The sequence below is a fragment of the Cervus canadensis genome, chromosome 5, assembly GCF_019320065.1.
Source record: "Cervus canadensis isolate Bull #8, Minnesota chromosome 5, ASM1932006v1, whole genome shotgun sequence".
In the NCBI taxonomy this organism is placed as follows: Eukaryota; Metazoa; Chordata; class Mammalia; order Artiodactyla; family Cervidae; genus Cervus; species Cervus canadensis.
Window position 1 is genome coordinate 57,857,155 of NC_057390.1, and position 24,540 is coordinate 57,881,694.

General features: G+C 37.2%; 1 protein-coding gene across 7 annotated transcripts in view; it reads left to right on the top strand.

Annotated features, from left to right (window-relative positions):
• The window catches only part of EHBP1 (EH domain binding protein 1), a 427,094-nt gene that overhangs the window by 129,146 nt on the left and 273,408 nt on the right, over positions 1 to 24,540 (top strand). For all 7 annotated transcript variants that reach the window (XM_043468858.1, XM_043468857.1, XM_043468863.1 and 4 more), the window contains exons 3-4: positions 10,432 to 10,489; positions 19,437 to 19,532. In XM_043468858.1, the coding sequence (XP_043324793.1) occupies positions 10,432 to 10,489; positions 19,437 to 19,532 (154 nt within the window). The remainder of the gene's footprint in view (positions 1 to 10,431; positions 10,490 to 19,436; positions 19,533 to 24,540) is intronic.

Genomic DNA, 24,540 nt, shown 5'->3' on the forward strand with positions numbered 1-24,540 from the left:
TAACATCAGGGTTAAAATATTGAGCTCTCTTTTTCTCGTTGTAAGCATATCCTGGATTCTTTGATGAGAGGATTATGTTATACTTTCTGTGTTCTAAAGACTTATGATTCTTTATTTTTAATTTAGGAAAAGCTTAAAGGAATAATTATTAGCTACTAAGTTCTGGAGGTATAACTGTCATTTATCTTTGGAAACATATATTTCATTTATATATGAAAACCAATAGGACATAAAAAGGTTAAATTTGGTCTCAGCTCTTTACCATGTAAATTTCTACAAGATAGCAACTTTTGTTGTTATTTATGTGTGTCTTTTGAATTGTCTATACTGTTGAGGAGTTACTGTAGCAGACATACCCCCAAATCCAACTGGTTTGACATAAAAGTTCATTTCTTTCTCACTTGTCAATCTAGAGGTTGATTGGCCTTCCACATGGTCATTCGGGAGCCCATACAACTTTTATCTTATGGCTCTGCCTTCCTCTGCATCCTGGAGTCCTCTCCATTCAGCTGGTGTGGAGAATGCATACTCATTTATTAGCTGAAGAAAATGGCAACCCACTCCATGCCACAAATTCTTTCCCCCACTCTTTTCTCATTTCATTTTAAAACATGAAATACTTAACCAGTTTGAGTCATTTAAACAGTCACTGAACTATAGTGTTAGAACTAACTGAAGTTTTAGAGCAATCTCTTCATTTGATAAATTCGAGAATAGGCTCAGAGAAATTGGAGAGATATTCCCAAGATCACTAGATGCCATATCTAGGAAAAACAAGTTTCCCAGTCTCCAGGGTAGTATTTATTCTTTCTCTGTACTATGTTGTTTTTGATGAACCTTCTTTTACAAATTCACATCTCCTAAATTAATACAAATTGTTTACCCAGATTTCTTTCCTTTTACCATCCTCCTAAGATACTTATCCTAGAGAAAGGGGGATTTTTATTATAATTGATGTAGAATAGAATTTTGTGTGTTTAGTCACTCAATCGTATCCAACTTTTTGAAGCCCAATGGACTGTAGCCCGACAGGCTTTTCTGTCCATGTAATTTTCCATGCAAGAATACTGGAATGGGTTGCCTTTTCTTACTCCAGGGGATCTTCCCAACCCAGGGATTGAACTGATGTCTCTTGTGTCTCCTGCATTGACAGGCAGGTTCCTTACCACTAGTGATCTGAAAAGCATTTGTCATGTTGTTATTATTGGGTGCTAGAGTGGAGCACCATATTGACTGCAGGTTCAAGGAAGAATGCCCCAGGAATTGGAGAGGCAAAGGAGGGAAGGATGTCAGAGTCACGTAGGGTGTATTTCAAAATTTTGCCTACAGCTAGTTTGGATCTTGAGGAACATTTATGATAACTTCAAGAATACGCCTTCTTCACTTACAATGACTTTGAAAACAGATTAATTCAGCTGAGAGCTCTTTAAATTCAATGAAATTTGAAATATTGATTTGTTTAATTCTGCCTGTTGATACTTAATTGCAGACTTAAAAGTGCTATTTTATTTTAAATAACTTCACATTTAAATAACTCCCCAGCATAAAGTAGTATAAGTTCATTGCAGAAAATACAGAAAAGTATATTCTTAAAATGACATGTAACAACAAAACAAACAAAAAAAGACATGTAATTTTTGTTCCTAATAATAACCACAGGTGTCATTTTGAGACATTCCTTCCTGGTGTCTTCTTTTGTTACATAGTGTAGGACAAAAATATAAATATTTATTGAATAAATTTAACATGATATCCCAAGCATTGCCCTATGCTTGTAATATTCTTAGAAAATATTTTTACCAGCTCTGTAATATTCTAATAGACAGATGTACTGTGATTAGTCACTCATCTTTTGTTGGACTTTAAAATGTTGTACATTATGTGTTTTTGTTTGTTTGTTCTTTACAGATTCTTTTTTTTTTTTTTTTTACAGATTCTTAATTAGCCAATCTCAGCAGTTGGGCAGGTTCTTTTTGTCAGTGTACATATTTCCTGAGATATTTCTAAATGGATCCTTCTTTGTCTAAGGTCTTTTTGTCTCCTAGTACTTCCCCAAGGTTATGCCTGCAGTTAGGTAGTTGGCTTAATTGTTTGTGTCTCCACTAGACTGTGGGCTTCCCTGACAGCTCGGTTGGTAAAGAATCCGCCTGCAATGCAGGAGACCACGGTTTGATTCCTGGGTCGGGAAGATCCTCTGGAGAAGGGATAGACTACCCACTCCACTATTCTTGGGCTTCCCTTGTGACTCAGCTGGTAAAAAGTCTGCCCGCAATGTGGGAGACCTGGGTTTGGTTCCCGGGTTGGGAAGATCCCCTGGAGAAGGGAAAGGCTACCCACTCCAATATTCTGGCCTGGAGAATTCCATGGACTGTATAGTGCTTGGGGCCACAAAGAGCTGGACACGACTGAGCGACTTTCACACACCACTAAGACTGTAAGCTTCCAGAGGATCAACGCTTGTCTTCTTTTGCCTTTGTATCTCCATTGCTCTGCCCAGTGCCAGGAATGTAATAAGCATTCAATAAAATACTTGTTGATGCTTATTGTGATTCTGAAAAGTGATGAGACTGGTTTTCATGTGATGGTTTTGGAATTTTTCTCACAGCTTTTTCAGTCTTACTTCACTTAAGTGACACACATGAGAATGGGAAAGAATCAGTCAGTTCAGTTCAGTTCAGTCGCTCAGTTGTGTCCGACTCTTTGCGACCCCATGAATCGCAGCACGCCAAGCCTCCCTGTCCATCACCAACAATACAAGAGTCTAAATTTAAGACAGGAATGTTTTTCTTTAAATTTACTTGGCTACACAGTGTTATAGATACACTAGTGGCAAAGAGGGGGGGCCCACAACTTGCAGACAAAAGAAAGATACAGTTTATTGCTTTATAAACTGGTTCATTGTAGCTCTGGTATCTTTTCCTTCTTCCACTTCCATTTTCCTCCTGTTCTTCCTCCTCTCCAGAAGTTAGCATCAGGATCACAGTGTTGAGATTAAGTCTTGCCGCCTTCAGATTGAACTTGTTGCTTTTTAAGGATTTTGAGGGTAGGATAGAAGGTAAATTTTTGTTTTATTGTTTATTCATTCATTTACTTTTTGGCCATGCTGCACGGCATGTGGGATCTTAGTTCTCTGCTCGAGGATCGAACCCACACACCCTTCAGTGGAAGCTCAAAGTCTTAACCACTGGTCTGCCTGGGAAATCCCTTTTATTTATTTATTTATTTTTATTTTTATTTTTTCTTTTTTTATTAGTTGGAGGCTAATTACTTCACAACATTTCAGTGGGTTTTGTCATACATTGATATGAATCAGCCATAGATTTACACGTATTCCCCATCCCAATCCCCCCTCCCACCTCCCTCTCTACCCGATTCCTCTGGGTCTTCCCAGTGCACCAGGCCCGAGCACTTGTCTCATGCATCCCACCTGGGATGGTGATCTGTTTCACCATAGATAGTATACATGCTGTTCTTTTGAAACATCCCACCCTCACATTCTCCCACAGAGTTCAAAAGTCTGTTCTGTATTTCTGTGTCTCTTTTTCTGTTTTGCATATAGGGTTATCATTACCATCTTTCTAAATTCCATATATATGTGTTAGTATGCTGTAATGTTCTTTATCTTTCTGGCTTACTTCACTCTGTATAATGGGCTCCAGTTTCATCCATCTCATTAGAACTGATTCAAATGAATTCTTTTTAATGGCTGAGTAATATTCCATGGTGTATATGTACCACAGCTTCCTTATCCATTCATCTGCTGATGGGCATCTAGGTTGCTTCCATATCCTGGCTATTATAAACAGTGCTGCGATGAACATTGGGGTGCACGTGTCTCTTTCAGATCTGGTTTCCTCAGTGTGTATGCCCAGAAGTGGGATTGCTGGGTCATATGGCAGTTCTATTTCCAGTTTTTTAAGGAAATCTCCACACTGTTCTCCATAGTGGCTGTACTAGTTTGCATTCCCACCAACAGTGTAAGAGGGTTCCCTTTTCTCCACACCCTCTCCAGCATTTATTGCTTGTAGACTTTTGGATAGCAGCCATCCTGACTGGCGTGTAATGGTACCTCATTGTGGTTTTGATTTGCATTTCTCTAATAATGAGTGATGTTGAGCATCTTTTCATGTGTTTGTTAGCCATCTGTATGTCTTCTTTGGAGAAATGTCTGTTTAGTTCTTTGGCCCATTTTTTGATTGGGTCATTTATTTTTCTGGAATTGAGCTGCAGGAGTTGCTTGTATATTTTTGAGATTAATCCTTTGTCTGTTTCTTCATTTGCTATTATTTTCTCCCAATCTGAGGCTGTCTTTTCACCTTACTTATAGTTCCTTTGTAGTGCAAAAAGCTTTTAAGTTTCATTAGGTCCCATTTGTTATATTTTGCTTTTATTCAATATTCTGGGAGGTGGGTCATAGAGGATCTTGCTGTGATTTATGTCGGAGAGTGTTTTGCCTATGTTCTCCTCTAGGAGTTTTATAGTTTCTGGTCTTACATTTAGATCTTTAATCCATTTTGAGTTTATTTTTGTGTATGGTGTTAGAAAGTGTTCTAGTTTCATTCTTTTACAAGTGGTTGACCAGTTTTCCCAGCACCACTTGTTAAAGAGGTTGTCTTTTTTCCATTGTATATCCTTGCCTCCTTTGTCAAAGATAAGGTGTCCATAGGTTCGTGGATTTATCTCTGGGCTTTCTATTCTGTTCCATTGATCTATATTTCTGTCTTTGTGCCAGTACCATACTGTCTTGATGACTGTGGCTTTGTAGTAGAGCCTGAAGTCAGGCAGGTTGATTCCTCCAGTTCCGTTCTTCTTTCTCAAGATTACTTTGGCTATTCGAGGTTTTTTGTATTTCCATACAAATTGTGAAATTCTTTGGTCTAGTTCTGTGAAAAATACCGTTGGTAGCTTGATAGGGATTGCATTGAATCTATAGATTGCTTTGGGTAGAATAGCCATTTTGACAATATTGATTCTTCCAATCCATGAACACGGTATGTTTCTCCATCTGTTTGTGTCCTCTTTGATTTCTTTCATCAGTGTTTTATAGTTTTCTATGTATAGGTCTTTTGTTTCTTTAGGTAGATATACTCCTAAGTATTTTATTCTTTTTGTTGCAGTGGTGAATGGTATTGTTTCCTTAAGTTCTCTTTCTGTTTTTTCATTGTTAGTATATAGGAATGCAAGGGAGGAAATCCCTTTTTTTAAAATTTAAATTCATGTGGTTTGGCTTTATTTATTCTTTATAGAGTCCTTTACATAGATTGATTTGAGATAATTTATCAGTATATTTTTATCAAGAATATGGTATTCCAGGAAGCCAAGGCTAAGCTATGGAAACAAATAGGAGTAAATCAATAAAAGGCACACATTTTGAGGTTTCATGTGGAGAAAATAGAAAGATATACATGAATATAAGAGAAATATAGCCCTGGAAATTTGGGAAAAGGGAACATGGGGAAGAGAGCAAGATCTTGAGTGACTGGAATTTAGCCACAGTTTTCTTGCTGTTTATATGGATTATTAGCTACTTTTTGAAATGATAATTAGGTACAATTATAATTAGGCACAGATCTTCAGTGTCTTTATTCCTCAAATTTTGATTCATTCTACCTTGAGAGGGACAAAAAGGACATTTTATTAAAGGAAAACCTCTCAGAGAATCAGTAACCTGTGTAATATAATTTCCAGAAAGATAACTTTACTTTTCTCCCCTGAGTAAGCCCACCAGAAGGCTCCAAATTTTGCCGTGGAACTCATAGGCAGTGTGTCTGTGTGTACATTTTATGTGTATGTATATAAAATATTCATATATATAAATACCTATATATGAATATATGCATGTGTGTTTATATGTCTGTATATGTATTATGTGCAGGGCTACCTGGTCACTTAGGGAATGGGGTAGAAATTTTAAATATTTGATTGTTGAATTCTCTCTAAAACAGGGCTATATCAGGTTGTCCTGACTTTTCTGATAGAAAGTTGTATAATTATAGTCTCTTTGGTAGTTGGATAAAACTCTCACAGTTGCTCTATCCTTGGCCTCTTGTGAGCACATAAGTAAATATTTAATGGTTCTTTTCTAGTAGAGCATAGATTCTTAAAATATTAATTGTGGTCAAGCAGTTGTGTGGTTATTGGTATTTTCTGTAAGAACAGTAACTCATAGCACAGCTCTTTATTTTAAACATTCTGCATTACTTTGTCCCTGATAATGTAGAGGGGAGCTGATTTCTAGTGTGTGTGTGTGTGTGTGTGTGTGTGTGTGTGTTAGTTGCTCAGTCATCTCTGACTCTTTGCATCCCAATGGACTGTAGCCCACCAGGCTCCTCTGTCCATGGAATTCTCCAGGCAAGAATACTGGAACACAAAAAAGTTTATCCATCTGTGGGAGGATTCTCAAATAAGTAGCTAATGTTCTATTTACATTCTTGAGACTTCAGACATGTAGGTTAGGAGACCACCCTTCCTGACTTTCTAATTTTACAGTAAGAGGCTTCCATATTCTGAAACATGAGATCAGAATGGATGGAGGAGAGGAAGGTGCTGAGAGGCCAGGTTGGAAGGAGGCAGCAAGCAGTGCAGATAGCACTAGGGTGATATTGGGAAGGGGGTGGGGGTCACCCATGTTGCCATCACAGCATCACAACGCCTCACTATTTCAAATCAGGAGTGTGGGGATTGCTTACCACTGTCCCTGCAAAAGAATGGTTTTCGACCTTAGCTGGACATAATAATCAACTGTGAAGCTTTTAAAAGTCTGCCTACCAGGCCATTTAAATGTGATTCTCTAATAGTGGAACCTAGATATCAATATTTTTAAAAAACTTCCCAAGAGGTTCCAATGTGCATCCAAGGTGAAGATGCCTGCAAAGCTCAAATAAGCTACGGAGAGAATGTATTACATAGCTACTGACTTTACTTGGACCTCATCAATTGTAATTAACCAACTGGGAATTCCTGGATGAAATGTAAGTTTCATTTAGTAGTGAATAGAGTAGTGAATAGAGCCTCAACCTTGTACCAGATTCTTATTAGTTGCTAGAAATAGAAAAATAAATAAGATATGGTTGATAAAGGAATGCAATCTAGTGGAGGAGATAGAAATAATAACAAATAATGTAATAGAAAGCATAAAGTGAAAAAGAGAAAACTGTTAGTCACTCAGTTGTGTCCAACTCTTTGCAAACCCTTGGACAGTAGTCTACTAGGCTCCTCTGTCATTGGAATTCTCCAGGCAAGAATATTGGAGTGGGTGGTGGTTGTACTGTTGTTCACTCAGCCATGTCCAACTGTTTAAGACCCTATGGACTGCAGCACACAAGGCTTCTCTGTCCTTCACTGTCTCCCGGAATTTGCTCAAACTCATGTCCATTGAGTCAGTGATGTTATCTAACCATCCACCCGTGCTGCCCACTTCTTTGCCCTCAGTCTTTCCCAGCATCAGGGTCTTTTTCAATGAATCAGCTCTTTGCAGCGCAGTTCAGTTCAGTTGCTCAGTCTTGTCCAACTCTTTGCAACCCCATGGACTGCAGCACACCAGGCTTCCCTGTCCATCACCAACTCCCAGAGCCTACTCAATGTCTGTTGCATCAGTGATGCCCTTCAACCATCTCATTCTGTTGTCTCCTTCTCCTCCTGCCTCCAATCTTTCCCAGCATCAGGGTCTTTTCCAATGAGTCAGTTCTTCGCATCAGGTCGCCAAAGTATTGGAGTTTCAGCTTCAGCATCAGTCCTTCCCAATGAATATTCAGGGTTGATTTCCTCTAGGATTGACTGGTTTGATCTCCTCCCTGTCCAGGGGACTCTCAAGAGACTTTTCCAGCACCACAATTCGAAACCATCAGTTCTTTGGCACTCAGCCTTTTTTAAGGTCCAACTCTCATACTTGTATACGACTACTGGAAAAACCATAGCTTTGACTATATGGACCTTTGTTGGCAAAGTGATGTCTCTGCTTTTTAATATGCTGTCTAGGTTTGCTATAGCTTTTCTTCCAAGAAGCAAACATCTTTTAATTTCCTGGCTGTAGTGACTGTCCACAGTGATTTTGGAGCCCAAGAGAATAGATTGTCACTGTTTCCATTTTTTCCTCATCTATTTGCCATAAAGTGATGGGACCGATGATGCTATGAGCTTAGTTTTTTGAATGTTGAGTTTTAAGCCAGCTTTTTCACTCTTCCCTTTCAGCCTCATCAAGAAGCTCTTTAGTTCCTGCCATTAGAGTGATATCATCTGCTTATGATTTTGAATTACTGGAGTGTGTAGCCATTCCCTTCTCCAGGGGATCTTCCTAACCCAGGAATTGAACCTTGGTTTCCTGCATTGCAGGCAGATTCTTTACCATCTGAGCCACCAGGGAAGCCCATAATACAGGGCATATAGCATATGAAAATAGAGGTGTTTAGAGTGTTAATGGAAATACGGGTAGAAGCAGCAATTAACTTTGCCTGAGGTTGAGGATATGGGTTAAAGTGGGAATGAAATGAGAAACGGTCAGGTTTTCATAGAGAAAGTGATGAATTAAGCGTTTATCAGATAGAAAAGGAGAAAAAAGAGGAGGTTAAAGAAAAAAAAGATTTTAACATGCAAAGATGAGAAGAGATTGAATAAATGTTCAGGGATTGGTTGGAAGGCAAGATGCCTTTGAGGTATTTGTAGGTTTTGCGGCTAGAAAATCAGAGTCAGGTGATGAGGTGCCTTATAAACCACAGTCAGGAATATGGATGCTATCTTGCATGCTGTGATGTTGAAGGGTCAAGTATATACAGGGACTAAGTAGATCATCTGAAGAATGAAGCTGGTCAGGTGCAAAGAAGTTGATAGTGTTGGAGGCTTTAGTAATCTGGATAGCATGGAACTTGTTTGAAGGCATTTAGGTAGAAATTTTTAAAAATATTTATTTATTTAGGTTGAGTTAGATCTTCATTGTGGCATGCTTGTGGGTTCTAGTTCCCCCACCAGGGACTGAACCTGAGTCCTTTGCATTGGTAGCATGGAGTTTTATCCGCTGGACCACCAGGAAAGTCCCAAGAAATGTTTTCTAAAGTTTAATTTAAGCTTAAAATAAGGGAATACTATTTAGGTCAAATCTGTCAAATTCAACTTTCAAGTGCCAGTTTGTCATACCTTCAGTATAAGAGCCCTGTTAGAATAGTAAAAAATAAAATAAAATAAGTAAGACTTTTGTAGCAATTCTAAAGTAGTATTGCAGAAGTATAATTAAAAGTTGAGATTGGGCTGGAGATGTGGAGGTGAGAACATAATGGAAAGATTAGTGTAGTAATCTTGGTAAAGTGTTCCAGCAAGCCACCAATGCTTTCAAACAAGGTAGCTTACACTGTTTGCTTACTCAGTCCCTTTACTGTTAAGCTGCCAACATTGATCCATACCCTCAGCCCAGCTCTATTATCATGTTGCCATATGTACCCCACCACCCATCTCCATGTCTTTGTCCTATTCTGTTTCTCTCTGTGTTAAACACAGTTTTGTTTCTCCATTGGTTCATATCCTTAGATGAACACTGATGTTTCATGGAAACTTTCTTCTATTTCATCTGTAATTTAGAACTTCTGCATCTGGCTGCTGCTCCCAGCATCTCAGGTTGGAAAGACCTATGTTTCAGTCTTGTTTCTGCTAGAACTTTTGATGAGATTTTTTTTTTTACCTTTTCCAGAATATGGTTGTGGTGGTTTAGTGGCTCAGTCATGTCCAACTCTTTGCGACCCCATGGACTTTAGCCCGCCAGGCTTCTCTGTTCATGGGATTTCTCAGGCAAGCATACTGGAGTGGATTGCCATTTCCTTCTCCGGGGGATCTTCCCAAAGATTAAACCCACATCTCCCGCATTGTAGGCAGTTTCTTGCATTGTAGGCAGATTCTTTACCATTGTGCCGCTAGGAAAACCCAGTGTACCCTGGGCTTCTTGCCAGAATGTACTTGCCTATTTTTCAGTATTATTTTCATGAAGATAGTTGAGATGATTGATTATAAAAAGGTTTTGAAAATCATAAGCATTGTTTATAAGATACGGATATGCAAAAGTAGTGTAAACCACAGATTTAAATTATTTTGGAAATATTTTTATGCTTATTTTCTCTAAATTAAAGTGATAATGTGTTGGAAATATAGTTTTAGATGAGAGAGATGTGTGTGCTTTTCTTTTTAAAATAGTCTATTTTACTTGGTTTGTCCCAATGAATTTACTTGGCAAAGTATTTTTAGAAAAACATGTGGATGAAGTATTAGTCATTTAAATTAGATCATATGTATATTCTGCATCTACGATATTTGAATAATTTATAGAGCTTTATAGTTAGTGTAACCACTCCATGTAACCTAAAGCAGGTGACATTTTTGTTCTTTTAAAGGTGCTAAAACTAAATTTTATTGATTTAAGATAAATTTTACTTAATCTTTCCTGTTTGGCAGGCAACCAGATAAACTGGTGGTAGTTTGGACAAGAAGAAGCCGAAGGAAGTCTTCCAAGGTTTGTCTGTTTTCTCAATTTCTTACCCAAATGTTGAATGTAACTTTTGGTCAAATTATTGAGCTTCTCTGGCCTCAGTGAAGAATATTTTTAAATGTCTTTTTGATATTTTGGGTTATTCTTATAATCCGCTTTACTAAAATGATTGATTAGGTACTGTATGTAATCTTGGTATTATAGTTCTGAACAGGAGCCAGATACCTGAGTTTTGATTTTGGATTTGGTGGCCTTAAATAACATAATAGTTATTTAACTTCTTTGTGCTAGGATATCATGAACTAATGAGTAAATAAAGATCACTTAAAAATTATATCTAGAATTACTTTATTCAGATTCTAAGAAGATGGAGTTAGGGCACACATAATTAATAATGAGTTATCTGAGTCCATTTGCTAGGTTACAGAAGAGAAGGGGTTGGATTTTTCAGAGGTTTTAATCTTTTGTTCTTATGGCTTTGTGGGGGAGTGGAGCAGAATTTTTAAATGTTCAATAACAATTTTAGATATTTTAAAAATTCCAGTCTACAGACAAGTAAGATTGAGCATGTATTTATAGGCACACAATAATTACAAGCGGGTTTATTGAATGTTGGTTTCTATGTAAGTAGATTTATGTAAGGAGAAAGCAATGGCACCCCACTCCAGTACTCTTGCCTGGAAAATCCGATGGATGGAGGAGCCTGGTAGGCTGCAGTCCATGGGGTCGCTAAGAGTCGGACATGACTGAGCGACTTCACTTTCACTTTTCACTTTTATGCACTGGAGAAGGAAATGGCAACCCACTCCAGTGTTCTTGCCTGGAGAATCCCAGGGACAGGGGAGCCTGGTGGGCTGCCGTCTATGGGGTCGCACAGAGTCAGACACGACTGAAGCGACTCAGCAGCAGCAGCAGCAGCAGATTTATGTAAAGAAAAAATTCATTTATTTTACCTGAAATTAAATTTTAATTAAATTTCATAATTAAAAAATTTGTGAATACTGGTAGTGAATTTTTTTCTTTGCTGAGTATTATTCCATCATGTGAATGTACTGCAGTTTGATTATACATCTGTTGATGAAAGTATGGTTTGTTTCCAGTGAGTATTCTGAATATTCACTATTGTGACTAAGTTTCTTTTAAACATTACTATACAAGTATTTTGGGGCACAAATATTTTCTCTTGCACAAATAACTAGGAGTAGAATCACTGGGCAATAGGGTAGGTACATTTTTAACTTTCAGTGTACCCCACCAGCAATAGAGAAAAGGTCCAGTTGCTTTACCTAGTGAATAGCATCTTCTCCAAAGCATACATATGTAGTTTGGAGACAGGGTATTTTGGACCTATAATATTTTCTTATCTATTTATGTATGAGAAAGGATTCTGAAAATAGACTTAGGGTCTTCTATCATTTTTTTATGAGTGGGTCTTAAGCTTTTATGGAAAGGAACAATAATAGATCATCCAATAAGTATGATAGTGGAATCTGGCTATACTATAAACGTTAGACCCTAAATGTTTTTAGCTGTCAACAGAAAGTGATTTCCCTCTTGTAGTAACTAGATACCAATTGTTTTCTTAAAACATTATGAAACATAATGAAATGCTTTAGATCAGAAGTCAATTCAGAATATTCATAGTTGAAGTTAAGTATACTTTTAATTGCATTTTCAAAGTCAGATAACTTTTAGGTCCAGATTCTTTTTCTCATCATATTAAATATTGATTGACTCTAAATGATGAAATGCAAACATATGAGGTACAGGTTGATTTTTCTCAGAATACAATATTTTCCAGAAGGAACTATTTCTTATTGGACTTATTTTCCAGTTGTGATGCTCCTAATATTTCAGATCTCTTCTGGATATTTTAGAATCATTATATATTTCTCTTGAAACATTATAGATGTACTTTTGAAAAGTTATGAGAACTCACAATGTATTAAGCTTATAAGGTTCTTATTTAGTCACTCTAGTGATGCCCAGCTCTTTGGGACCCCATGGACTGTAGCCCCACAGGTTCCTCTGTCCATGGGATTTCCCAGGCAAGAGTATTAGAGTGGTTTGCCATTTTCCTTCTCCAGGGGATCTTCCTGACCCAGGGATCAAATTCGAGTCTCCTGCATTTCAGGTGGCTTCTTTACCACTGAGCCATCAGGGAAGCCCATATGCTATAATAAGCTTACAGGATTCCCTGATGGCTCAGTGGTAAAGAATCTGCCTGAAATTTACATAATATATTCATGTATGTGTGAAATGCTGTTTTATACATTGTATACAACAGCAGAATAAGGATGCAAAAACCAGTTCCAGGAGCTATAAAAGAAATAATTATGATATTATGTGAAAATTAAACAAATTACTTTTAAAAAAAACTTTGAGGAGCTTGAGATCCATGACATTTTGGAATTCTTTAAAAAAAACGAGAAAAGCTAGCTTGTCCTGAGCTATTGTTTTTTAAAATTAACTATCAGTTATATTAAATCCAAAGAGTAGAACCATTGTTTTCATCTGAAACACTCTTCTGTTTCTGACATTTTTCCTTTGAAATACACATTATTTGCTGCTAAGTCCCATTGAAATCACTTACAGGGAAAATAGATCTCTACAACCATTGGGCAGAAAATAGTCTGGTTTTTACTTTAGGTTTGTTTCTGGAAGGAGTTTGAACTATACAGTAATTCATTCTCTTTGGTCTTGTGTATAACTTACTATTTATCTTGCCTGTTTCTGAATATATCTACCTTTTAAAAATTATTTTATTGAAGTATGATTGGTTATCTACCCTTTTTATATTGGTGGATTGAAACTTATAACTGATATCCAGATAACAGATTAGACAGTATAATGATAAGGCACATTGCCTTATTTGATTTAAAGTTTAGTTCTAAGTGTTTTGCTCACTTTCTTTGGATACATGTCTATTTTTGTAATTAAATATAAAAAGAACCCATTGCAGAATCATTTTTTATTGACAAAATAATTACAAAATAATTACCATGAGTAATTATCACAATAGGCAGTTTTCCTACCTCTTATCTTCAAGTCATGGCATTTATAGCAAAGATATTTTCAGGCAGTAGTTGAATTGTATATGCTTAAATATATTATTTTTCAGTATAGTGTTGGACAAAGGAAGCAGGAAAATTGTAATAGACAAAAGTTATGGCAGGGTAGTCTGTTGCCTTAAACCTAGTTTTCAAACTAGGAATTTAAAGTCACAAAGAGATGGGAGAATTCCAAAGGGAAAGAAGAGCTTGAAAGTCCTCACCAGCTTTTGGATGGCATTACCACTTCTACCTCCTTGCTATAAAAGTAATTATTTTAAACTTTTTATTTTGTATTGAAGTATGGCTGATTAAAAGACGCTTACTCCTTGGAAGGAAAGTTATTACCAACCTGGATAGCATATTAAAAAGCAGAGACATTACTTTGCCAACAAAGGTCCATCTAGTCAAAGCAATGGTTTTTGCAGTAGTCATGTATGGATGTGAAAGTTGGACAGTGAAGAAAAGCTGAGCGCCAAAGAATTGATGCTTTTGAACTGTGGTGTTGGAGAAGACTCTTGAGAGTCCCTTGGACTGCAAGGAGATCCAACCAGTCCATCCTAAAGGAGATCAGTCCTGGGTGTTCATTGGAAGGACTGATGTTGAAGCTGAAACTCCAATACTTTGGCCACCTTGTGAAGAGTTGACTCATTGGAAAAGACCCTAATGCTGGGAAGGATTGGGGGCAGGAGGAGAAGGGGACGACAGAGGATGAAATGGCTGGATGGCATCACCGACTCGATGGACATGGGTTTGGGTAGACTCCGGGAGTTGGTGATGGACAGGGAGGCCTGGCGTGCTGTGATTCATGGGGTTGCAAAGAGTCGGACACGACTGAGTGACTGAACTGAACTGATAGCTGATTAACAATGTTATGATAGTTTCAAGTGGACAGCAAAGGGACCCAGTCATACATATACATGTATCCATTCTCTCCCAGACTCCCTTCCCATCAAGACTGCCACATAACATTGAGCAGTGTTCCTTGTGCTATATATATTAAGTCCTTGTTGGCTATCCCTTTTTAACATAGCAGCGTGCACCTGTATAGCCTTTAGCAACATGCTGTGGTATCATGAAGGGATGGGTGTAGTGGTAGATCTTTGACTAAGACCATGATGTGGACAGCTCTAAGACAACTTTACATGTGACATCCTAAACGTATGGGTAGATGAAGTTTTATAAATTGAAAATCATTAATTTAAAAACTAAATGACAGTTATATATATTCAGTGAAATATTTCAGAAGTAACAAGTGAATATTTAGTTCCATATGAGGTTTTTTAGTTCCATATCCGTATTTAGTTCCATATTAGGTTCAGGTCTTTTACATAAGGTATGATATGAAATAATTTGAAAATAAGACATCTTATAGAGTCAATAGTCAAAATTGGTAAATGTTACCTTTTCCCTAGGTCTGCCTTTGTAAAGGATCTCTCATATGATTAAAAGGTGAAACAGTTTATATGAGTGGGACTGAATATGGCTTCATCCTTTCTACCATTAACTGTACTAGGATGCTGGCAAATGATTAAATAACCTGCCTTTCTGGACTATATTAAGGAACTTAATAGCTGTGTGTTTTATACTGAATTATTTTCTAGGGAAATCCTTTCTATTACTCTGATTAAAAACTGATCCAGGATTCCTGTAGTGCTGATGATTGCCAACATGAGGTACTTTTTAAAAATAAAGTTCCTAAGAACCTAAATTACTGTCTCCATGGATCTGTACAATTAGGTATTTAGTACCACAACTATTTTTAGTTGCCTGTATTAGACTTTTCATTCTTTTTCTAATATATAATAATTAGCTGACGTTATGAAGCTTACATTGTCAGATACTAAACTGGACTAATTGATACTGTTACTGTGTCCTAACATAGCTAGTTTGTACAGTCACTAAAAAGACATCAGAAAGCCAGAGCTCTGACTTAGGTGGACCTTTTCTCTGACTGGGGAGAGTTGCTGGATAGAATGGCGGCATACCAGCAACTTGGGAACTAGCACCCTTCTATTTCTCTTTATTTAGTTTGTTAAGCAGATAGTAGTTTTGTTTGTTCAGCAGTCTAATTACCATTTCCTGATCCTAGACTGAGAACTGAAAGAGGTCATTTAGAGGACCAGCATTAGGTAATTACCTAATATCACCGTCTTCTAATTCTGCCCAGTTAGACCAACAGTCTCCACATTGCCTGCTTTTCACACTTTTAATCTCTGTCTCATGCATATAAATGTTAAGACCTTAGGGATTGAAGACTATTTTCTTGACTACTGTGTGAATCAGAAATAGAGCTAGCTGTGATGTTGGTTGGGTAAAGAACCCTGAACTTGAAAATCATGGAGCTGGTTCTCCTACAGATTATTATTATGGGTTCAGGCAAGCCATTTACTCTTTATTGCTTTAGTTTCATTATCTGGACCTGATTAAATCTCCTAAGGATATTTTTAGGTCTAAAATTCTTTGATGTTACTTTTTAAAATTCAGAATTGTTCAAATACTATCTTTTCTACTGTAACTAATAAGAAAAATTCAATTATTATAGTCTTTTTTCAATGTATGGGGAGACTATGAAAATATATTTATGGGAAGTTTGAAGAGACTAGAGAAATAGCTTGATCTATCGTTAGAGTACATGAGAATTACAGTTGTCACAGATCTTCAGAATTAAGTATGTAGACCATATAGAGAGGAGTTCTAATTAGAGATTATCTAAGATGGCAGCAATTTACTTTTCAAAATTCAGATTATTTACTCTGTGGAATTGTGTTCTAGGATTGTAAACCGGCATAGAAATAAGGCAGGGGAATAGAAGAATCTCTAGAAATGTTTTTTAATCAGCAAAACTCCATTCTTTACCATTGGCTCTGGTGTGCTAGGTCTCTATTTTTTATTGAAGTATAGTTGACTTATTCTGCTGGTGTTTTAACCAACAAGATATGATAAGATTTACATGGATGTAAGTTTCTGTGATCTTGATCACTTCTCAGTTCCACTTCCTGGATTCAAATCCAGTCTCTGCCACTTACTTGCTGTGTGGTCTTGGTCAAATCTGTGTCTCAGTGTCCTCAGATATCCTCTCAGCATCCTCTCAGATGTGTTAAATCTGCTCCCTGACATGTGTCTGCACTCAAGTACTCTAACTTCTTTTCTATTATTACAGAAGAATGATCTGTGCTCCCAGCACAAGCCAGTCTGTCTCCTTTTGTACTGTTAAAGACATTACTCTAGCAATTATTTCTCTTCTGCATCATTAAAATTTCCCTTTCAACTGAGTGTTTCCCATCACCCTAAAAATACTTGTCTCTTACTTAAAAAATTCTGGTCTGACAATATTTCTTGTACTAGCACTAACCTATTTCTCTCTTTCTCTTTCAGCAGAATAGTGCAGAGAAGTTGAATGTGCTTTCTAGCTTCAGTGTCTTTCTTCCTATTCTTTCTTGAACCCATGCTGATCCAGTCAGGTGTTTACCCTTACCACTCCACTGAAATGGCTCTTGTGAAGTCAGTAATGGCTTTGGCTTTGTTAAATCCAGGGGTCATTTTCCAGACCTCACCCTCTTGACCTGTCACCAAGATTTGGCACAGATAATTGTTCGTGTCCCCTTAAAATATTTTCTCCACTAGACTTTCATAATAACCACTTGCCTCTGGTTTTCCTTCTACTTACTGACCTTTCCTTACTGATTCCTCCTCGTTTCCCGAACCTGTTGTTGTTGTGCTCCAAAGTTCAGTTCTTGAACCTTTATTCTCTCCTCTCTGTCTCTTTCCCTTCCTCCCTCCTGTCGCTCCCTTCCGACTACATCTATCCTTAAGCTTTAAGTATCACTTGTATGCTGATGATTCCCAAATTTATAACTCCAGGCAGGTATATCCAGCTGCCTAGTTAAACAGCTACAGTTGAGTATCTAATAGGCACCTTAGATTTAATGTGTATAAAATCAAGTTCCTAATCTGATTTTCCAAACCTGATCCTTCTGCAGTTTTATCTTGCTATCTGTTGATAGCAGTTCCTGTTTTGTACTTGCTCAAGGGCAAAAGCCATACAGTCATCCTTGGCTACTTTCTTTCATACAGTCAGACAGAAAATCTTATTGATTCTGTCTTGAAAATTAAAAAAATATGGAATCTGATCACTTCATACCGCTTTTATACCACCCTAAGCCAAGTCACCATCACCTCTCCTTGGGATTATTGCGTAGCTTCTTTATTGCCTCCCTGTTTCCTCTCTTACATCTGGTTGTGGTTGTTGTTCAGTCACTCAGTCGTGTCTGGCTCTTTGCGACTCCATGGACTGCAGCACGCCAGGCTTCCCTGTCCTTCACTGTTCCTCCTGGAGTCTGCTCAAACATCTGGAGTCTATTCTAAATAGATTTGCTAGAGTTAAAAAAAAAATGTAACTTGTATTGTCATTCTTCTGTTAAAATCCTCCAGTGGCTTCTCATCTCTCTCAGATTACAAGCCAGAATCTTTGGATGGCCTGCCCAAACCTTGTATGACGGGGCCTTCCGTGACATCCCTAGTCTTGTCTTCTGCTGCTCTTCTCTTTAACCACTCTGCCCCAGCCACATTGGCCTTGTTATTATCTAACTGCCTCAGCACCTTTCCAATTGCTGGTCCATCTCCCTAGAAAACTCTTCTCGTGTTTAAATTATCTGATTCACCTGCTTATGGTCTGCTCTTGTCACCTTCTCAAGGCTACTTTTCTCTGATTTGTTGTTGTTGTTTAGTTGCTCAAGCTGTGTCCAACTCTTTGCGATCCCATGGACTACAGCATGGCAGGCTTCCGTGTACTTCATTGTCTCCTGGAGTTTGCTCAGACTCATGGAGTCGATGATGCCATCCAATATCTCATCCTCTGTCACCCCCTTCTCCTCCTGCTCTCACTCTTTCTCAGCATTGAGAAAGACCTCAGCATTGAGGTCTTTTCCAGTGAGTCAGCTATTCGCATCAGGTGGCCAAAGTATTAGAGCTTCAGCTTCAGCATCAGTCCTTCCAATAAATATTCAGGGTTGATTTCCTTTAAGATTGACTAGTTTGATCTTGCTGTCCAGGGGACTCTCAAGAGTATACTCCCGCACCACAGTTTGAAGGCATCAATTCTTTGGCGCTCAGCCTTTTTTTATTGTCCAGCTCTCATATCCATACATGACTACTGGAAAAACCATAGCTTTGACTAAATGGACCTTTGTAGGCAAAGTAATGTCTCTGCTTTTTAAAATGCTGTCTAGGTTTGTCATTGCTTTTTTTTTTCAAGCAACAAGCATCTTTTAATTTCATGGCAGCAGTCACTGTCCACAGTGATTTTGGAGTCCAAGAAAATAAAGTCTGTCACTATTTCCATTGTTTCCCTATCTATTTGAATTTACTTTTAAGTTCTGAGATCACAAAGTAATTTTTAAAATATTTATGCTGATAAGATTTTCCTTAAATTTGAAATAGCTTTTGAAAATATGAGGCATCTCATTTTTCTATCTTCGTGTGTGTGTGTATGTAGGAGAGGGTAAATGTTTCTTTACAGATAGTAATCTGTAGCTTACTGTGATATAACTGTCATAAAAGTGTTAGTTGCTTAGTTGCGTCCAACTATTTGCAACCCTATGTACTGTAGCCCGCTAGGCTCCTCTCTCCATGAAATTCTCCAGGCAAGAATACTGGAGTAGGTTGCCATTTCCTCCTCTAGGAGATCTTGCTGACCAAGGGATTGAACCCAGGTCTCCTGCGCTGCAGACAGATTCTTTATCTTCTGAGCCACCAACTGTCATGGCCCAAGTTTGATGCTTGAAAAGTTCTATTTGACTAATCATTTTTGTTTTAGGGAGAGAGATCTAATGGATAGTTAAATAGGGTCAATATATCTTTGCAGATTATTAATATTGCATTTTCTGTACTTCAAGTTGAACTTTTTTTTTTTTTGGTAGGCTCATAGCTGGCAGCCTGGAATAAAAAATCCATACCGTGGGGTTGTCGTATGGCCTGTTCCTGAAAACATTGAAATCACTGTGACACTTTTTAAGGTAAGTTCCATGTTTATAGGTTATAGGATTTACTGTGCAATCATTGTTATAAATGATGGAATATTTCAGTATTCACTGTTCTACACACTTGAGTCCTTAATGAGCAGTAAGGACTTTAATAGGCATTATTTTTAGAGATACAGTAATTTATAACAATGTAAGGTTTTCATGGTATATAAAGTCCAAATAATTTGAGAGTCTTTTTGAACTTATTCCAGTTAAGATCAACTGGAACACTTCTTTTATTGCTTCCTACATTCTACCCACAGGAGAATTTAAAGTGCTTTTTCTGTGGAAAACTGAGGTTTGTGGAATTCTTGTCCTGAGTCTCATTTTGTTAGCCTTGTTTGACTAAAAACAAGATGTGTTTTAAAATTGATACATGGTATTTTATTGATGTTAATATAGGAAGGTAAATTTAAAATGGATTTTTGATAAATATTTTATTGATATTGATAGCTTATAAATACTATAGCTTAAAATAAAAATTCTGGTAATAAATTCAAAGCCCAGATCCAAAAAGTATAGCTGTTCATATATCTTACTGACTTTTTTATATATGTTTTTTCTTGAACATCTTCTCTGTTTATTAATGTTCTAAAATAGTCCTCACACATATGAAAACTAAGCACTAGAATAATTACTTTCCTAACCAATTTTTTACCTGCTCAAAAAATAAAAAATAGTGGGGACAAATATGTCTCAGCTTCAGCCTTCTTGAACGTGGTGCATAGGGAACAAATGCTTTATTTCTTCTTTGAATCCAATTGTGTTGACTTTACTTTTGCAAAAGGATAGACTGAAGGAGGACATCTCATTGAGCATAATTTAGTAACATAAACTTGTGAAAATCCACTAAATACTATAGGATATGACATCTAAGTAGAGCAAAGTTATATGGCTTCAAGTGTGAAATCACTGTGTAAAAAAGTACTTTTGATTTTGTATTTCATTATATTAATTGATGTGCTCTGGAACTACTGAGGAGATATTTAGAACAAAGCAGTATAATGAATGTTAACGTACTAACCCATGAATGGGACACTACTTTTAAATGCTCTGTGTTTCATAGATATTCTATTTTATGAAAGATTCTTAACACTTTTATGTGTGTTTTACAGTTGTGATACTATTGTTATTGACATTATAACATCACATGATTATGCATATTATTTATACACTGTTGGCCCAGGGAGAAGTAAGACATGAGGTTGTAGCTGCTCTTCCTTTTTTTTTCAGGAAAGATCAGAATCATCCTATTAGCCTTCAGTCAGCTGTCGTAAAAGCCTGTTATTAACCTCCCACCCCTCCCCATCCATACCTCTTCTGTGTGTGTTAGTCACTCAGTCGTCGTGTCCAACTCTTTATGAGCCCCTGGACTGTGGCCCACCAGGCTCCTCTGTCCATGGAATTCTCCAGACAAGAGTAATAGAGTGGGTTGCCATTTCTTCCTCCAGGGGATCTTCCTGACTCAGGGCTCAAACCCAGGTCTCCTGCATTGCAGGCAGATTCTTTACTTTTTGAGCTGCCTTGGAAGCTCCTACCTCTCCTACTAAAGTCATATAGTAAGCTTGGTGGTTAACAACAATACCTTTAGAGTACTATTTCATTTAATTCTCAAAGTAACCCTGGAGTTCTAGAATTGTTTCCATTGTACTGATAAGGAGACTAAGACTAAAGAAGGTAACATGCCCCGTCACACTGATTTAGTCCTGGAGTGTGGTGGTTGTATGTTTGGTTTTGGGTTTGTTTTACATCACATGGCCTATTTCTGTAGTAAAAACCACTCTGAGTATAGATTACCACAGCAGAATCTATGACATGCTTGAGGAAAACTTTTAAGTAATCTTCTGTGTTTTGATTTAGTCTGTTTTTATTGTTAAAGCAAATGAATGGACATAGTTAAACAACTTTTATAAAAATGATGATAGATAGCAAGGGGTTAGAAGAGAGCTGATAAATGGCTGACAGCTATGTGTTTGGGCAAAGGATATGCACTAACTGAGTGATTTTGAGTTGAAAGTGGCTGTTGAAATGTATTACTTGGAGGATTAGGAGGTAAGTAGTTTTCAAGTACTAATGAGAATGTTCAGCAAATCCTATCACTGAACTTTTATGTCTTTTAAATGTTAGTCTGTAGGGAAATAAACTCAAATATTCCCTCCTTCCCAGTTTGCTGTATTACACATTTCTCTTCAGTGAATATCTTTAAATATCTTTATCTTCCTGGCTCCATATCTTCCCAGAATTGTAATAGAAGAACCAAAAAGGAAAACAAAACAAGATAGCTTTTCATTCTCTCATATTAATTTTTAATTCTTATTTTTGAACAGCATTTTAAAATATTCAAGTGGAAAGCTGTTTCATATTTCCCCTTTTCTTTTACTTGTAGTAAAGTCTCACAATTTGCAAAATAGAAAAGAACTGCTCGTATGAAAGAACTGCTTTGTCTATGAACAGAGGTGTGTTCATAGACAAAGTGCTTATTAAAAAAGTTATCAAGAAGTTTCACTTTTCTATGACTTAACCAGAAATTAATTTCTTTAGCCTGCATGCTTGATTTTGAAAGTTGAATTAGCTTGAAAATAGCTATTTCTGGTAAATGAAAAAAAGCCTGTTAGGGTTTTGAGAAGGGAAATGGCTCTTTAAGCTGTTTCACTTTTTCTCCTTAGTTCAATGGTAATAAAAGAGACACTAGAGAATAGAGAGCAGGATGTAAAGAAGACTTAATTGATTCAAGGTGAAAGCAACTTTCATTACTAATGTTTTTGTTTAGTCAATAACATAATTAATGAACTTTGTAGATATACCATTTTAAAGTAACTTAAAAATGAACATTATTGTTGCTCCTTTACATCTTTTTAGTGACTTTGCCTTACCAGATGTGACCCTTGGTCTCATTAAAATTATTCTATGATGGGTAATATTTCATCTGTGTTTCTAAAAAATGTTTTATCAACTTTGAGAATTAATGTATGTCATATATAAGGTGCTATTCAATATTTGTTAAGTTTCAAGGCATATATTCATTAATTCATTAATCACGTTTTCTTGAGAAACTACTGTGTTCCAGGTACTTTTCTAGGTCCCTGGGAACACAGAGATAAAACTGAACTAACAACATGGCTAAAAGTCAGACAGACCTAGAAATGGCACATAATTTTAACACTTATTTGTGGGAAGTTACATCTTTTAGGTCTCAGTTTTCTGTCCTTTTAACTAGGAATAAAAATGATACCTATTTCATAAGTAGTTGTGATGATTAAAACCCTTAACACAATGACTGAGGCAGAGTGTGTGCTTTGCAAATATTTCATATTATCACTAATACCACTACTATTGGAGCTTCTCTGGTGGGTTAGATGGTAAAGAATCTGCCCGCAATGCAGGAGACCTGGGTTTAGTCCCTGGGTTGGGAAGATCCGCTGGAGGTGGACATGGTAACCCTCTCCAGTATTCTTGCCTGGAGAAGTTCATGGACAGAGGAGCCTGGTGGGCTATAGTCCATGGGGTCACAAAGAGTTGAACATGACTGACCAACACACCCACACACACACACACACACACACCTATTATAAAAGTTGCACTAGAGCTAGGCTGTGTTCTTCAACAGTGGTCTGGGTGGGGAGCAAGCAGGAAGGATAGTAATATATCTTTTTCCTAAGCAATGTGACACACTATTACTTGGTCTCTAAAGTAGCACTGTTTGGGTCCTAAATCTCTCATGAAAAAAATTCTTTTAACCTTTATTTACAGTAGTCATTCTCCATAAACCTCCACAAACCTGGGCAGGGCCAGGCTGGGGAAATAAGTGTTAAGTAGAGTTCACTACCTCTTTTTCCTTTCTACCCTTTCCTGCCTGCCCCTGCCCATCACCACCAAATAAATTCCTTTTTGGCAGGTCTTTATACTATCTGTGTGGATTTACACTGTGTGGATTTGTCATAGTTGCCTTAAGACACCTCAAAAGCAGCTAGTCACCATACTTTTAAGGTAGAAAAATAAACAAAAATAAAGAAGTAATGAAAGAGTTTGGAATTTATCCCTTGTAGGGATCATTAAAAAACTCTTAGTTGGTACTTACATGGTCAGAACTGTGGTTTAGGAGAATTAATCTGTGTACAAGATTAATTGGAGAGCAGAGAGACTGAGAGTGCTGCAGTTACTTTTATCTTGAAATAGCCTAGGCACAAAGTGATGAGGACCCAAACTCAGGTGTGGCACTAGAAACTGAAGGTTAATAATAGACTGTAGTGGAATCAGTCATGAATAAGGAGCTTCCCTATGAGAAGTATATGGTCCATGAGACACAGTAGGGGAATAGCATCTATGTGCACATACTCTCACGCTCAGTACCTCCATCCCTCCTCCACCTCTAAAACATGAAGTTGAACTTGAATAAGTTAAATGCACTTACGATGCTATCCCACTGCTTTTCCTTTTATGTCTTAAAATCTGTTACCTTTCACCTTTACTTATTCTAGTGTCTGTGGAAATCCTATACAATCCCACCTAGTCTAAATGCTTCCTCACTCGTAAAGCTTTTCCTGTTCCTTCCTCTAAGAAATGTATTGTCTTCTAATCTCTAGTAAAGTCATGTATTTCATTCATCATCTATGTATTTAGATTAGTTGTGTTTGTCTTTGAAAGCAAGGACAACTATGTTTGAATCCATATAACACCTCTGTAATTCCTTATATAATAAGTAGCCAATAAATATTTGGTTAAAGTGGCCAAATACTTGGTTAAAGTGTGACTCATTTAGAAGAAAGCTGCATTTGGTTGTAGGATCTGTTACCCTTTCTTAGGCCTCTGGTGATGGAAGGCAGGTGAGGGTATCAACAGCAGATTTGTCATTTTGTGTAGGTTATGAAATTCTTTGCAGTACTTTGAAATTCCAAATGTTTATAATTTGTAACCTCTGCACCAAGAAAACCTTGCCTCAAGTAATACTTTGAGTTCAGAATACTTCAGTTCAGTCACTCAGTCGTGTTCGACTCTTTGCGAC